At 38.7% G+C, this 14,436-nt stretch overlaps 1 protein-coding gene and 1 long non-coding RNA gene across 2 annotated transcripts; both read left to right on the top strand.

Annotated features, from left to right (window-relative positions):
* Window positions 1-934: 934 nt before the first annotated feature.
* LOC144666622 (uncharacterized) lies at window positions 935-12,000 on the top strand. Its single transcript, XM_078528022.1, has 4 exons — window positions 935-1,021; window positions 1,753-1,783; window positions 4,245-6,354; window positions 10,243-12,000. The coding sequence occupies exons 3-4, from the start codon at window positions 4,320-4,322 to the stop codon at window positions 11,868-11,870; spliced, it is 3,663 nt and encodes a 1,220-aa protein (XP_078384148.1). The 5' UTR covers window positions 935-1,021; window positions 1,753-1,783; window positions 4,245-4,319; the 3' UTR covers window positions 11,871-12,000.
* A 106-nt stretch (window positions 12,001-12,106) lies between these two features.
* Window positions 12,107-13,922, top strand: LOC144666485 (uncharacterized). Its single transcript, XR_013573199.1, has 2 exons — window positions 12,107-12,452; window positions 13,456-13,922. It is a non-coding gene; the product is annotated as an uncharacterized LOC144666485 (long non-coding RNA).
* Window positions 13,923-14,436: the final 514 nt, after the last annotated feature.

Genomic DNA, 14,436 nt, shown 5'->3' on the forward strand with positions numbered 1-14,436 from the left:
AGGGCTTTAAAAGTCACTTTAAAACATGTCTACTTAAATAAAAAAAAGTACTTCCCAAATTTTTCTACCCTTAAAAATCCAGGAATCAAAACTTTCAAATCCAACAACGTCCTAACCCTGGGACTTCTAATAGACAAAAAAACTTTACGCAAATCTGTTGTAGTCTACTATCAAAGTCTCTTCGAGATACCGTTTTTTTTTTTGTTTGGTTTTTTTAATTTTTTGATGGGTGAGGGGTTTGGGGGTTAAAAACATGGGATGTAAAAAATGATCATGAAGGGCAGCCAATTTTTCAAGCTACCACGAGACTAGTAAAAAGAATTAAAGAAGTGTTTGATGGAAACAAGGGAACATTTATTTCATATTACGGTAACTAGGGACAATTTTTGATTTTTTTTTTTTTTACATAGGTAGATTATTTTTGCTGTAAAGCTTAAGGAGAAATCGAATTTATTCAATGGGAGTAATTCAACAAGAGAAGAAAAAATAATGCAAATACCTTACAGCAAGGCGCCCAAAAGTGTGAACACTTTTAATTTATTCACATTCTTTCGTGCAGATTTAATCCAATCAAAAGCCGTGGACAGCTTGCAGTTGACTTCTGATTGGATTAAATCTGCACGAAAGAATATGAATAAATTAAAAGTTGTCACACTTTTGGGCGCCTTGCTCAGTAAGGGATCAAGGGAAAATGTTCCGTATCCCTGTAAGCTGATCATTACGGCAAGAAGACGAGATTGAGAAATAAATAAGATTTAAGAGATGAAAAGATGGGAGAATAGACTGGCTTGATATATACTGTTACGTGTTTTGCAAACCGAAATATTACGGGAAATTTCACGCCTTTTGTCACGTCAACAATTCTTGCGTGATCTTCTTTGCGTTACTAAGGATTGGCCTCGTTTTGGCGTTTTGCGTCTTTATGGGGAGGCTACCAAGCTCCAGCACCATTTCTCGCGATCGTCATTTCTAATACAATATGTGGTACAATTCTGATCGCAGATTATTGATCTGTCAGTGAACAGTCAGGGTTGGAAATTAGCGCTCGCCCGCTCGCCCAGGCGAGTGTGAAAACTGTTGGGCGAGTACAAATCACGGATCACTCGCCCGGTTTGGCGAGTACGATTGTCATATCCAGAATATATTATTCAAAATAAGCGAAACTTTTACTTCCCACTTTAAAATAATCTACACTGTCCACAAGCGGATAGCTTACCAACATTTTGAAATCTCAAACAAAGCTGTGTTCGCGTTCGTAAACAGACAAAAATGGCTTCCGTTTGGGGCATGTTACATGACGGACGTACTTGTACAAAGTAATACCTCTGGTCAAAAATTCACTGACTCGTCCACCGAGCCACGAAACGCGCGAAACGCAGCAAGATGGCCATTTCTCGCCTCTTTTCCTGTACAATTTCGCTTGCAAACAACAAGAATTTGGAGATACGTATCAAATAAAACTGCTTTTCAACTTTTGACGTAAGTGTGCTCGTGTTTTTATCGTGTTATTATTGTCTATATTTGGCCATTTTCCATTGAAGAAATAGATTGCAGTCTGTTTTGCGATCGACCACCAAAGTGGCACAGTGAGTATCAAAACGTGTATATTTTATTATTCGTAGAGGGAGGGGGCCTAAATTTTTCTTTTTTAATGGAAGAAGAATGGGCGAGTGAAAATTGATCTGGGCGAGTGCAATTTGAAGGTCACTCGCCCGGATGGCGAGTGCTCCGAAATTTTAGTTTCCAACCCTGACAGTGCTTGAAATCCAAACACAAACTTCAGGTATGTTTAGTTCAGTGTATTGCCATTTAATGTACACCTGAAAAAAACCCTAATTTGTTGCATACCGAGCACTTTTGCAAGAGCTTCGTTTATTAATCTTTGATCATGAGTTTGAAGACAGAAGGGATGAAACATATAAGCTTAGATATAAAATAAATAGGACCACGTGACGCCCGTGTAAATGGGATATTAAATAGTATATGATTTTAATGTGTTGGAGTACCAGTAGCAGGCAATACTACCGATACACCAAATCCCCTGTTAAAGGAAATTTGGGAGGGTTCCCACGGGGCAAAGAAAAATCTCTGACCCCGGTGGGACTTGAACCCACGACCTCCGGATTAGATCTCCGCCTTTACATGCAAATTTACAGCCCTTCTTCCCGAGTTGAGACAGCTTTGGTTCTAACATGCTTAAAAGCCGCTGTGAATTTCCAAGTTCGCTGCGAAATCGCCATCGTCAGAGGATGTGGGCCAAAGTGGTCAATCATAACGCCGATATCAAATTAAAATTACATATTCATAAGTCAAATTTTGCAATAATTGACTTCTGAATATAATTAATTTGAATTTGATATCAGCGTTATGATTGACCACGTTGGCCGACATCCTCTGACAATGGGGACTTCACAGCTAACTTGGAAATCTGCGTCTGCCTGTGGTTTGATTACCGAAGTCCCCCTATTAGTCCTGTGTGACTAACTTATCAAAAGACGGAATCTAAACAAAATCAAAGGGGATTTAGCTCGATTGTGTTCGAATGTGTTCGATTGGTTCGGAAATCAAACTCACAGCAAAATAGATGTTCGATTTTGTTTGATTACCAAACCTAATTGAACGAATGGAAAATTCAACACTCTTTGGCCGCCAAATTGAAATAAATTTGTTGTATCGAGAAGTAGGATAATCATTCCCAAGAAAAATTTGAACTAATTTTGGTCAAATAGCACTGTTTGGGTCCAGAATTTATTTGATTAACTTCAAATTTAATTTGCGAACACGCACAAAGACTTATCCCAGTAAGCTGAGGTAGCCCGGGCATAATGCGAATTAAGTGCTATGATTCCCGAGTGTACGACATTATATTTTGCTGTACGACATTGCATCACAGAGGTGGGTCATTTTCTTCGCGTCCTTCGCAAAATGCATCAAGTGTGAAATGAATTTATTTACTAAATTCTGGTGAAAAATGGTTGAGGTTTTGCTTAGGGTAAAAATTTTCTATTATTATCTTTCAAGCGCACGATCTCAGACCCTGAAACACAAAGTGTACGAGATTATATACCTATAACTGTTTACATGGCAAAAAGCTATCCCACCTAGGCTAGAAGGGTGCACCGGGCAAGTAGACTGAGTGCCCCAGCAAGGCGGTTTCCCGTCTTCATGTAAACACCTCAATGCATTTTCTGAAGAAAAGTTGGCTCACCCAGGATGGCTCAGTTAGCCGGGGCACCCGCCTTCTATGTAAACAGGCCCTTAGGAGGCTCGATGTCGTTTTTTAGGGTGGTTGTTTTGAAAATGAGAATTATCTACCTTATTGTTACTTATTTTCGTAGGACTTAATTTTCTTGACTTTCAAAAAGTCGCGAAATTAAAGACCCACAAAAAAAGGTTCTTGCAAAAAATAACAACGCAAACTTTAATGCCCCTTAATATAATTATTTCGTTGTGATTAGTCTGATTAATAAACATTTCCATCAGTTTACTACATAATTATCTTGGTACAGTCATCAAACTAGCTCTACTTTGTAACAAAGGAACATGTCAAACTGTTTAAGTTTTGTTTTGTTATATAGTCTTGTTCAGTGTCATTGGAAACTATTGCTGTGGAAAATTAAAATCAGTTGTGCCAATTTTGAGACTTAGTGTTTGTCAATGCAGAGTAGTATTTTGACAATTTTCGCGAAATTTAATTCCTTGAAAATTATTTTTTGGCCAAATCGTGAAATTTAAGTCCCATGAAATATGCCCCTTCCAATTTGGCGAAATTAAGTTTCTGCGAAAATAAATAACATTAAGGTAGGAAGCCAATCTTCGATTTTTGCCAAAATACACCATGATATGATTAAATATGACCCGGAACATAGAACACACAATGCAGAACAGTAAATGCAACAGTCTGATGCCCTTACTAAAAAACAAAAGTTAGCGGTACATGTAACCATAAGCAAACAGGAGTGAAAGCTAACCTGAAGTTAATCAGGTTGAAGCATACTGCACAACCAGAGTGAAAGCTTTCAGCAAGCAAATCGCTATTGACCATCATTCTGCATTCTGCACTCTTCACTCTGGTAACTTTATAAATAAACAACTTCTGTTTGGAAATAATTATGTAGAATGTTCAATCATCTTATTCCTTTCTTGAAGTAAACCTGTTATTAGATGACACCTCTTGAAAGGGTTTATTATTATCATGATTATTTTGACCTTGAATCCAGTCATTTATTTTCTGTTTACAATAGGAGAGTCCAGACCAGAGACTTTGTACAGTTTACAAAAGCGTTATATACAGAGAGGGATATTAGCAAAAATATACTATGGACCCAGAGGACAAGACCTTTCAGTGCACACAGTGTGAACTTTCATTTGCAGATGTAAGAAGTCTTGATCTACACTGTAAAATGCACAGTGTCAGAAAGCCACATCTTTGTACTTTATGTGGCAAGTCCTTTGGATGCCAATCAAATCTAAGGGCACACAAATTTACTCATAGTTCTGAAAAAACTTTCAACTGTCTATTGTGTGACAAGTCATTTAGACAACCAGCTGCTCTAAGCAGGCACATGAAAAGCCATGATGGTTGCAAGTTCCAATGTTCAGTATGCGAGGTGTACCTTTCAGATTTATCTTCACTAAAGAGACATGCAAGGAGACATACTGAAGTGAAGCCTTACAAATGCACACAGTGTGGCTATGGATTCAACTGTTCAACATCGTACAGAGATCATAAATTGACGCACACTATTGGGACACCTTACAAGTGCAATCACTGCGATAAGCAATTTACACGGGCATCACATCTTTCAGTGCATAACAGAGTACATACCGGTGTAAAACCCTACAAATGTACCCAGTGTGACAGAGAATTCTCTGTGAAATCTCATTATGTACGTCATCAAAAGGTTCACACAGGTGAAAAGCCCTATGAATGTACAGAATGCGAAAGGAAGTTTGCAGACCCTTCATCCCTCTGGAGACATAAAAGAATTCATACTGGCGAGAAACCGTACAAATGCACAGAGTGTGACAGAGAATTTGCACATTCAGGTTCTCTTGCAGCTCATAAAGTGACACACACTGGTGTAAAACCGTACAAGTGCAATCACTGTAGTAAACAATTTAGAAGTGCATCACATCTTTCAGAGCATAAAAGAACACATACTGGTGAAATGCCCTACAAGTGCACTCAGTGTGACAAAGCGTTTTCAATGAAATCTCATCTTGTTCGTCACAAGAGGATTCACACTGGTGAGAAACCCTATGGATGTACAGAGTGTGACAGGAAATTTTCAGATCCCGCAACGCTTCGGGGTCATAAAAGGATTCATACTGGTGAGAAACCTTTCAAGTGCACTCAATGTAATAGACGATTTGCTCAAAGCTCAACTCTTACAATACATAGCAGAACACACACTGGTGTAAGACCTTACAAGTGCAGTGTTTGTAGTAAAGGCTTTGGCTCCTCCTCTCAAAGAATTCAACATGAAAGACTCCACAGTGGAGAGACACCCTACAAATGTGCGGTTTGCGAGAAAACATTTAATTATTCGTGGAGTCTAAATAAGCACAAAAGGAAGGTACATACTAATGAGAAGCTGCATGCATGTTCTTTCTGTGACCAAAAGTTTAATCAAAGTGCAGATGTTAAGGAACACAAGAAGATTCATGCTGGTAGCAAACCATATCACTGTACACAGTGCAATGACTGTTTTGTAGATTCTTCATCTCTTGCTAAACATAAAAGCACTCACAAAGAACTTAAATGTAATCAGTGTGGAAAATGTTTCAAATTTAGATCTGGACTCACTCAGCACATGGCTTCACATACTGATGAGCGAGCCTTCAAATGTTGTCAGTGTGAAAAAGCTTTCAAGTTAAAAACACATCTCAAGAAACACATGTTGTCCCACACTGATGAGCGACCCTTTAAATGCAGTAAATGTGAAAAAGCTTACAAGTTCAAAGACAATCTCAAGCAGCATGTGTTATTGCACGCTAAGGATAAACCCCACAAATGTACCCAGTGTGCCAAAGCTTTTCAATCAAAAAGCTATCTCAAGTTACACATGTTGCATCACATAGACAAGCAACCTTTCAAGTGCCGTTTGTGTGGAAAAGGCTTTCTATATCGACCTAATCTCCAAATCCATATGAGGTCACATGCTGGTTTTAAGCGACCATTCAAGTGTGATCAGTGCGAGAAGGATTTCAGGTTTAGCTTTATTCTCAAGGAACATATGTTTATACATACTGGAGAAAAGCCGTTTAAATGTACACATTGTGACGAGTCTTTCAGGCAGCAATTTTATCTTAATGCACACTTGGCCACTCACAATAAAGCAGAATACACAAGCTCTTAATCCATTGAACTGATGTGGCCTTTGCAACTTTGCCAAATTGTGAAACTAATGTTGGCCATGAAGCATAAGCTGAGCTACTGTAGTCTCCTTCGCAGCCGTTTTTAACGTCTGTGAAGGAGACTAAAGCTGAGCATAATAATTATAAATGTAAGTTTAACTTTCTTGCTAGCGCCCCTGAGCTGAGACACTGCTCAAGCATGTTAAGGCTGATATTAGTGTAGGAAAAACAACCTTTTTGTTTGGCTCAGACATTGTCTATGAACTACGTGGCATTCCTTCTGTTGGCTGTTTTTGAAAATTTCTCTTAAAGATGAATTACAGTCCGTACTGCGCATCTCGCGCAATGATGTGAGCCTCACAAACAAAGCAAAACAAAAGACGTGACAAACTTACCTGTCTCATAAACGCCAGAACCGCAGAACAAAAAAACAAGAGAAGAACCTGACGCACAACGACGCGCCACGGACGAGGACGTATGGCGGAAAACAACCATGATGGTCACCGAAGTGAACGCACGACAAAACCGTAACAAACCCCGAGTCGCGCAGTACGGACAGGAAATCAGCTTTAATACTACGTGTGATTAAAATGGTTTACTTAAGTAACAATGTATGTTTGCTTTAATGCATTATTTTTACTTAATCATTTTCTTAAATATACATGCTATACAAAGCCGAGGGAAAGACCAAAAACAGGAACAAGTTCCCTTACAAATAACCACCCAAAAAACACAGAAAATTTAAATATAAATCTAATAGTAATGATAAAAAAAGTAAAAATAAAAGAAAAGTATATCGTTTGTGTATCTTGAGGTAGCTTGCAGTCATTTTGGCAAGGTAATACATGGTTCCACAGAGATATGTCATTTATGTTTATCTCTTTTCAATTTTTCAAATCGTTTTTGATTTTAACATGAGTAGTGAAATTTTCTTTTTTCCAAGCAACCTTTTTTTTTTTTTTTTTTTTTTTGGCCTTTTGGACGATTGTATCAGTTGTATGAGCTCATATACCAATTACCACAAAAATGAGGTATACGCTTTAACTAGAGCAGCTGGGGAGCTCAAAGATTGCAATTACAGTATTTGTATGTTTTTAAGACAATTAGTCCTCTTGCACTTGTTGGATATGAGATAGTTATAGCCAACACGTATCCAACATGTGCTCGCGAAATAATAAATTGTTAAATATCCCACAAGTCACTGGTATTTTCGGGGTACACATGAGCCTGTAGGCAATGTTATGAAGCACAAGATTGGGAAAAAAAAATTGCTATATTTAGAGAGGAAGCCACATCAGCGCTAGCTGGTTTTCATGCGGGTCCTCTGTCCAGGTCGAATTGGAATTTGAAAATGTTGGTTTTTCAGGAGGGAGGAAAACCAGAGAACCGGGAGAAAAACCCTCGGAGCAAGGCGAGAACCAACAACAAACTCAACCCACATATGGCACCGGGCCGGAATCGAACCCGGGCCACATTGGGGGGGGGCGCCCACCCGCACCATCCCTGCTTCCCTAAGAGAAGAAAGTAAGTAAATGGAAGGGGTGTGAAAGAAGGTGCCATAGTTCTAGTCCCCAGAGCCCATGATCCTTCTGGTCTGCAGAAGGATCGAGGGCTCTGGAGACGAGAATGGAAAAGGGGTCAGAACACCTTTGCTCCGTGGCCTTAGTCCCCTCCCATTTTTGGCCCAGGCCCCTGAGGTTTTGGGAACACGGAAACACTGGTCATTTATTCCTTTATTTCATAGCCTGCGTTGCAGATGTAACCTAACCCCGGCAAGTTTTTTTCTGTTCCGCAGGCTATTTATTTCATTGTAATGAAGGATTTTTTGGATTTGTATTAGGGAAAATGGCTACACTTTTTTTTTCTTGAAAAGCTTTAAGGAAGCAATAAAATTGACTTTTATATCGTACATTCAAAAGAAATACCGGTAACTTTAACACATGTCAACCCCTCCCCCAGACTAGGTGGGCATCTTTAAATCATCACGCAGCGACATCAGACATTTGAAAAGCGTTGCAAGAAGATCGAAAAAAGATTTCGGTACTTTTCAAAGGATACAGGTCGTTACCAAGAAGGTTCTTTTTCCAGGGGGGTACTCCGGCTTGTAAATGACGGGGATAATCGAAGGATTTTTTTGGGTTTAAAATTTTTGATTCCGGAATTTTTTTGAGTTGGAAAATTTGGCAATTATTTTTTTTGGGTGACTTGATTCAAATAGGGGATTTTTGGGGGTATTAAAAACAAACTTAAGTGCCTTGGCGCGGCCTTGGCGTAATAAATGGCGTATAATCAAACTCGAGAGTTACATTGCCTCTCCTGACAATTTAGGGGTAATTGTTTTTTTTTTTTTTTTTTTTTTTTGGGAGGGGGGGGGGTTATTTTTGGTCCAGGGATTTTTTTTGGGTAATGTTGGAAGACTTGGGGATTTTTTTTGGGTCCTGAGTTTTGCCTTCATTCGATGATCCCCATCATTTACAACCCGGAGTACCCCCCCCCCCCTGGGGTTCTTTTACTGGGAACATACCTTATTATAGGAAATTTTATGCTTCGTTATATTCCTATAATAAGGTACTTGCGCGACACGTAACGCAAGATCACGCAAGAGTTGTTGATACATGATGGTTTCGCCGTTTCGCCTCATTTTGGCGTGTCACGTTTGTGGGAGGCCGCTAAGCCCAGCATTGCTCGCGTACACTTGTCACACTTTGAAAGCGCCGGTGGAAGACGGTGGAACACTGCTAGGACTCTGTTTTAATTTTGTCGAAATTACCAACTTTGCATCAAAACTTCACTGGTTCAGGTATGTTAAATTCAGTGTGTTGCTACTTCATGTACACATACCATAAAAAAATAATTCTTACGAGCACTTCTGGGCTTAATTAGAGCTTCGTTTAATCCTCGAATTCGAAATCAAGTTGGGATATTACTGCCGTGCGGCACTGAGAAAGGCCTGTCGTGCTAAGTACTGTAGTAGGTAGTCATGCCGAACTTACTTCACCTTGCAAAACTTAATTCTTCATTTTAGTTCGGCAGGGCAATAGCACAACGTTTGGAACAGACCTTATAGATTTAATCAACTGCTTGATCCAACTGCAACCAGCTTTGGTAAAAGTTGGTTTCCCTAAGAGGCAAACAGTGAACACTTCTATCACTTCTCGTGGCATTCAGAAACACAGCAACTCAAAGGAGTAGCGAAAAGAATCAAACCGGATCGACGAATAAGCAAGACTTCTGTACAAAAGCATTAAAGCAGACACCATACACCATAAACTTGTGATATAACATAATTATGTAAAATTGCAGTCTGTTGTTTGTTATTTGTCAAAATACACTTCAAATGACTTCTGGCATATTTATTTTTTGCATCAATTCTATTAGTAACTGTAGAAAAGGCTTTGCATTTTTCATTTCAATGATCAATCCCCCACCGTCCTTTCCCAACAACTTCTTGGCAGTTTTACCAACTTTAATGAGCTTGTCGTAGTCGTATAATTTAAGTAAGTTAACAGCACTTTTTTCGATAAACAACCCGCTATGGGACTCTTGCTATTACGGACACTAAACAACAACCCCAGCGTGTCCGCTATAACAAGAGTTGACTGTATAAAGAGTAAGGTTGCAATAATGGGAGTTGGGGAAAGGGTTATTTGCACATAGAAAATGTTTGGTTTGATTGATATTTGCAAAAGAAACTTCAAGTTTTGAGTTAAAATATTAAACTGTTTTCTCTTAAGGCTTGTGTCATACTGAAGTTAATTTTGTTAATAATACTGTAGACACCTGTTGAAAGTGTTAATTATTGTTCTAAATCCATTTGTGAATTTTTTACTTACAACAGGTGTGACCCGAAAGAGTGTTCGGTTTGCAAACAAGTTTAACACAAAAAGGAATATCCACAAAATTACACGATGAACCCAGAGGAGAATAGCTTCCAGTGCCCTGAATGTGAACTTTCCTTTACAGATGCACAAAGTCTTGAGCTTCACTGTAAAACACATGGAGGTGCAAAGCCATTTCTTTGTAGTCAATGTGGCAAGTCATTTGCAAGTAGATCAAATCTAAGGTCACACAAATTTACTCACAGTTCTGAAAAAACTTTCAACTGTCAATTGTGCAGCAAGTCGTTTAGACAACCAGCCGCCCTGAGCAGGCACATGAAAAGCCATGATGGCAGTAAGTTCCAGTGTTCCATATGTGAGGTGTACCTTTCAGATTCAGCTTCACTTAGGATACATGAAAGGAGACATACTGGAGAGAAACCTTATAGTTGCACACAGTGTGGCAAAGAATACATCTGTTTGAAATCTCTTACAGCTCATAAATTGACTCACACTGGTGCAAGATCTTACAAGTGCAAACACTGTGACATGCAATTTGCACAGGTATCACATCTGTCAGTGCATAACAGAGTACATACTGGTGTGAAGCCCTACAAGTGCACTCAGTGTGACAAAGCTTTTTCTGTGAAATCTTCACTTGTTTGTCACAAGAGGATTCACAGTGGGGAGAAACCCTATGGATGTACACAGTGTGACAGGAGGTTTTCAGATCCCTCAGCACTTCGGGGTCATAAAAGGATCCATACTGGTGAAAAACCTTTCAAGTGCTCTCAATGTGATAGACGATTTGCTGATAACTCATCTCTTGTGATACATTCTAGAACACACACTGGTGTTAAACCATACAAGTGCAGTGTTTGTAGTAAAGGCTTTGGTTCCTCGTCTCAGAAGATTCAACATGAAAGAATCCACAGTGGAGAGACACCCTACAAATGTGCGGTTTGTAAGAAAACATTTAAATTTTCATCAGGTTTTAAAGAGCATATGAGGAAGGCACATACTAATGACCAAGTGTATATGTGTTCTTTTTGTGACCAAAAGTTTAATCAAAGTGCAGATCTTGAAGAACACAGGAAGATTCATGCTGGTTCCAAACCATATCACTGTATACAATGCAATGAGTGGTTTGTAAATTCTCCATTGCTGGCTAAACATATAAACAGTCACAAGAAATTTGAATGCAGTCAGTGTGGGAAATGTTTTGCGTCTGAATCTCAACTCAATAAGCACATGTTGTCGCATACTGATGAGCGAGCCTTCAAATGTAGTCTGTGTGAAAAAGCTTTCAAAAGTAATGATCATCTTAAGAAACACATGTCGACACACACTGATGAGCGAACCTTTAAATGCAGTCAGTGTGAAAAAGCTTTCAAGAATAAACAACATCTCAAGAGACATTTGCTTTTGCACACTGAGGATAAACCTCACAAATGTACCCAGTGTGACAAGGCTTTCAAGTTACAAGACCATCTCAAGCGTCATTTATTATCACACACTGAAGATAAACCTCATAAATGTACCCAGTGTGACAAGGCTTTTAAATCAAAAAGTTACCTCAAGTTACACAGTTGTATCACACGGGTAAGCTACCTTTCAAGTGCAGTCTATGTGAAAAGGGTTTTTTATATGAACAAAATCTCCAGAGCCATATTGCATCGCATTCTGGTTTAATTGAGCGACCATTCAAGTGTGATCAGTGTGAAAAGGCTTTCAGGTTTAATTTTACTCTTAAGAAACACTTGTTGACACACACTGGTGAAAAACCTTTTAAATGTACTCATTGTGGCAAGTGTTTTAGACAGCAGCATCATCTCAAGACTCATTTGGCTACCCACGCTACAAAAGACTTCACCAGGGTGGTCTCAGTAGATGTATGCCTGACCACACAATTAAAATAATTATGAGCAAAATTAATGCTCTAGATACTAGTACCCTGGGACAATGGGCAGTCGGTTTTTGAATTGACAGATGGATTACTGAAGTGACACACATTTAGCTTGCCCAGTACTAGCTGAAGCATAATTATGGGAAAATATGAATACAAAATTAATTATGTAAGCTATGAAGAATTAGTATAATTACATTATTGGGCTACATGCTGTCCAATTTGGATATTAGTAGATGAAAAGGCTTTCAGAGGAATTTGAAATCTAATTATTTTCAAATTGGAAAAGCATGTAGTCTTTTTACATATTAATTATATAGCTTGTCAACTAACAATGCATCAAGTTTACAGGGCTGACACTATGCTTTGTGCTAATTGGCTTCTACCAGGCATAACTAATCGATGATCAATGACATCAATTGGTAATCAATGAGTAATCGATGGGTAAAATTAATCAGTTGATTAGTCATTGATTATTGGCGATGATCAATGAGTAATCGATGAGTAATCGAAGCCCAAACATTTTGTGGCCTATCGATTACTCATCGATGACATCGATTACTCATTGATGTAATTGATTACCTATTGATGTTATTGATTACTCATCGATGACCCATCGATTACTCATCAACCATCATACTGCACACAAAAGACACATTCCTTGCTTTCTTGCTGTTCTTGTACCAATTTTTTGTGATATTTTTTTCTCTATGTTAGTCATATTTTGCTTTATAACTGGCATTCTTGTTGACGAAATTACGCCCTCAAAAAAGGTCAAATAACCTTCCGGCATATCAAGACGTGAAGGGCTAAGCACAAATACAGATGATATTTCAATATTTCACTTTACCCAACTCTTTATTTTAATAACAAAACAATTGAACAGGAAAACCAACCAGTCTGGAAATGAAACTAACAAGTACGTAGACAAGAATCGACTACGTGGTTATAGATTTTGGGCGGTGGATGTTTGTCAGCAAAGTAAAACTGCTTTGGCTTAGGGAGACAGCCATCATAAGCACTTACATTACGCACCGGAACAGCTGCAAGCACTTTTACTTTCTGTACTTTTTTCACGTGTTTCCATGATATTGTTACATTGTTATAGCGTGTTATACTTTTACAAGTTCCGGTTTCAACCACGAGACTATATCGATGAGTAATCAATGCAATCAATGACTAATCGATACAATCGATGACTGATCGATGCAATTGATGACTAATCGATGACCAAAAATTTTGTGGCCTATCGATTAGTCATCGATTACTCATTGATCATCGGCAATAATCAATGACTAATCAACTGATTACCCATCGATTACTTATTGATTACTCATTGATTTCATTGATGTCATTGATGTCATCGATTAGTTATGCCTGGCTTCTATCTCTCACAAGTTGATTTTTTCTTGGATTTGATTGGCTGAAGTTGTGTGTAAGAGGATGGTCTTGCTACCACATTAGAATTTGTCGATTGACTCCCCCTCCCCCCTGATTTTTATTTGAACCATAGATGTTTTTAGATCCGATATGCTGTGCATTTTCACTGTTTTCGCATGGTTTTGTCCATGTTTGCAATGTTGTTTTTCACATGGTTTTGTCCATGTTTGCAGTGTTGTTTTCCACATGGTTTGTCCATGTTTTTAGTGTAAGGATAGTGTAGTGTCGAGCGGTCGAACGTGCGTGGATTCTCTAGAGAGTGTGTGAGCCAATCGCGAGTATGTTATTGTTGTCCTTAGATATAAGGCTCTCGATTATGTATTCAAAGTGTAGTGTGATCTAGTGTGTGAAATGGCTCTGTAATGGACGAGCACATTAAATTTACTGTTTGTTTTCCATTGAGTTTCTGGTGATTCTACAGATAGTTCTATCTATCCTTACTTTCCTTATCGAGACAACGACATAATATTTCGAATTCTTGACCTATTGAGTAATAGTCACGCGGCTGTGATCAATGGGCGGGCATTTGAATTTGAGCCCATCCGGATTGTCATTACCACGAGCACTTTATAGACAACTGTCTTTGCGCTGGTTGTTCTATTCTGTGCGGCATACACTCTGCTGAAGAGACCCAATCAGGTCGAAACAGCTGTCCAGAGTTTGCATTTTTGACTTTCAGTTTGGACTCTATCATGTTGTCCCGTTTAGGTTTTTTCATTTCTACGTAGTGTCAGCCTTGCAGTTCTTGTCTTTACTTGTAAGCACCCATGTAATTTCAGTGTGACTAGCATTTTTTAACTGAAATTGAATGTTAAGTTCAGAGCATTTGATTGGAAGTAGCCACAGATTCTTATAGATACTTACCCTTGAGAAGAAAACTTTATGCAAATCTGCTGTAGAAAATTGAAGGTC

Source organism: Oculina patagonica, chromosome 9, assembly GCF_052425735.1.
Source record: "Oculina patagonica isolate OP01 chromosome 9, crgOcupat, whole genome shotgun sequence".
NCBI lineage: Eukaryota > Metazoa > Cnidaria > Anthozoa > Scleractinia > Oculinidae > Oculina > Oculina patagonica.

What these genes read in the sequence shown, in the direction of transcription:
- LOC144666622 (XM_078528022.1), top strand. Translation starts at nt 4,320, where the DNA reads ATGGACCCAGAGGACAAGACCTTTCAGTGCACACAGTGTGAACTTTCA. An exon ending in CAATAAAGCAGAATACACAA is followed by an intron (nt 6,355 to 10,242) that starts GCTCTTAATCCA and finishes AAGTTTAACACA; the next exon opens with AAAAGGAATATCCACAAAAT.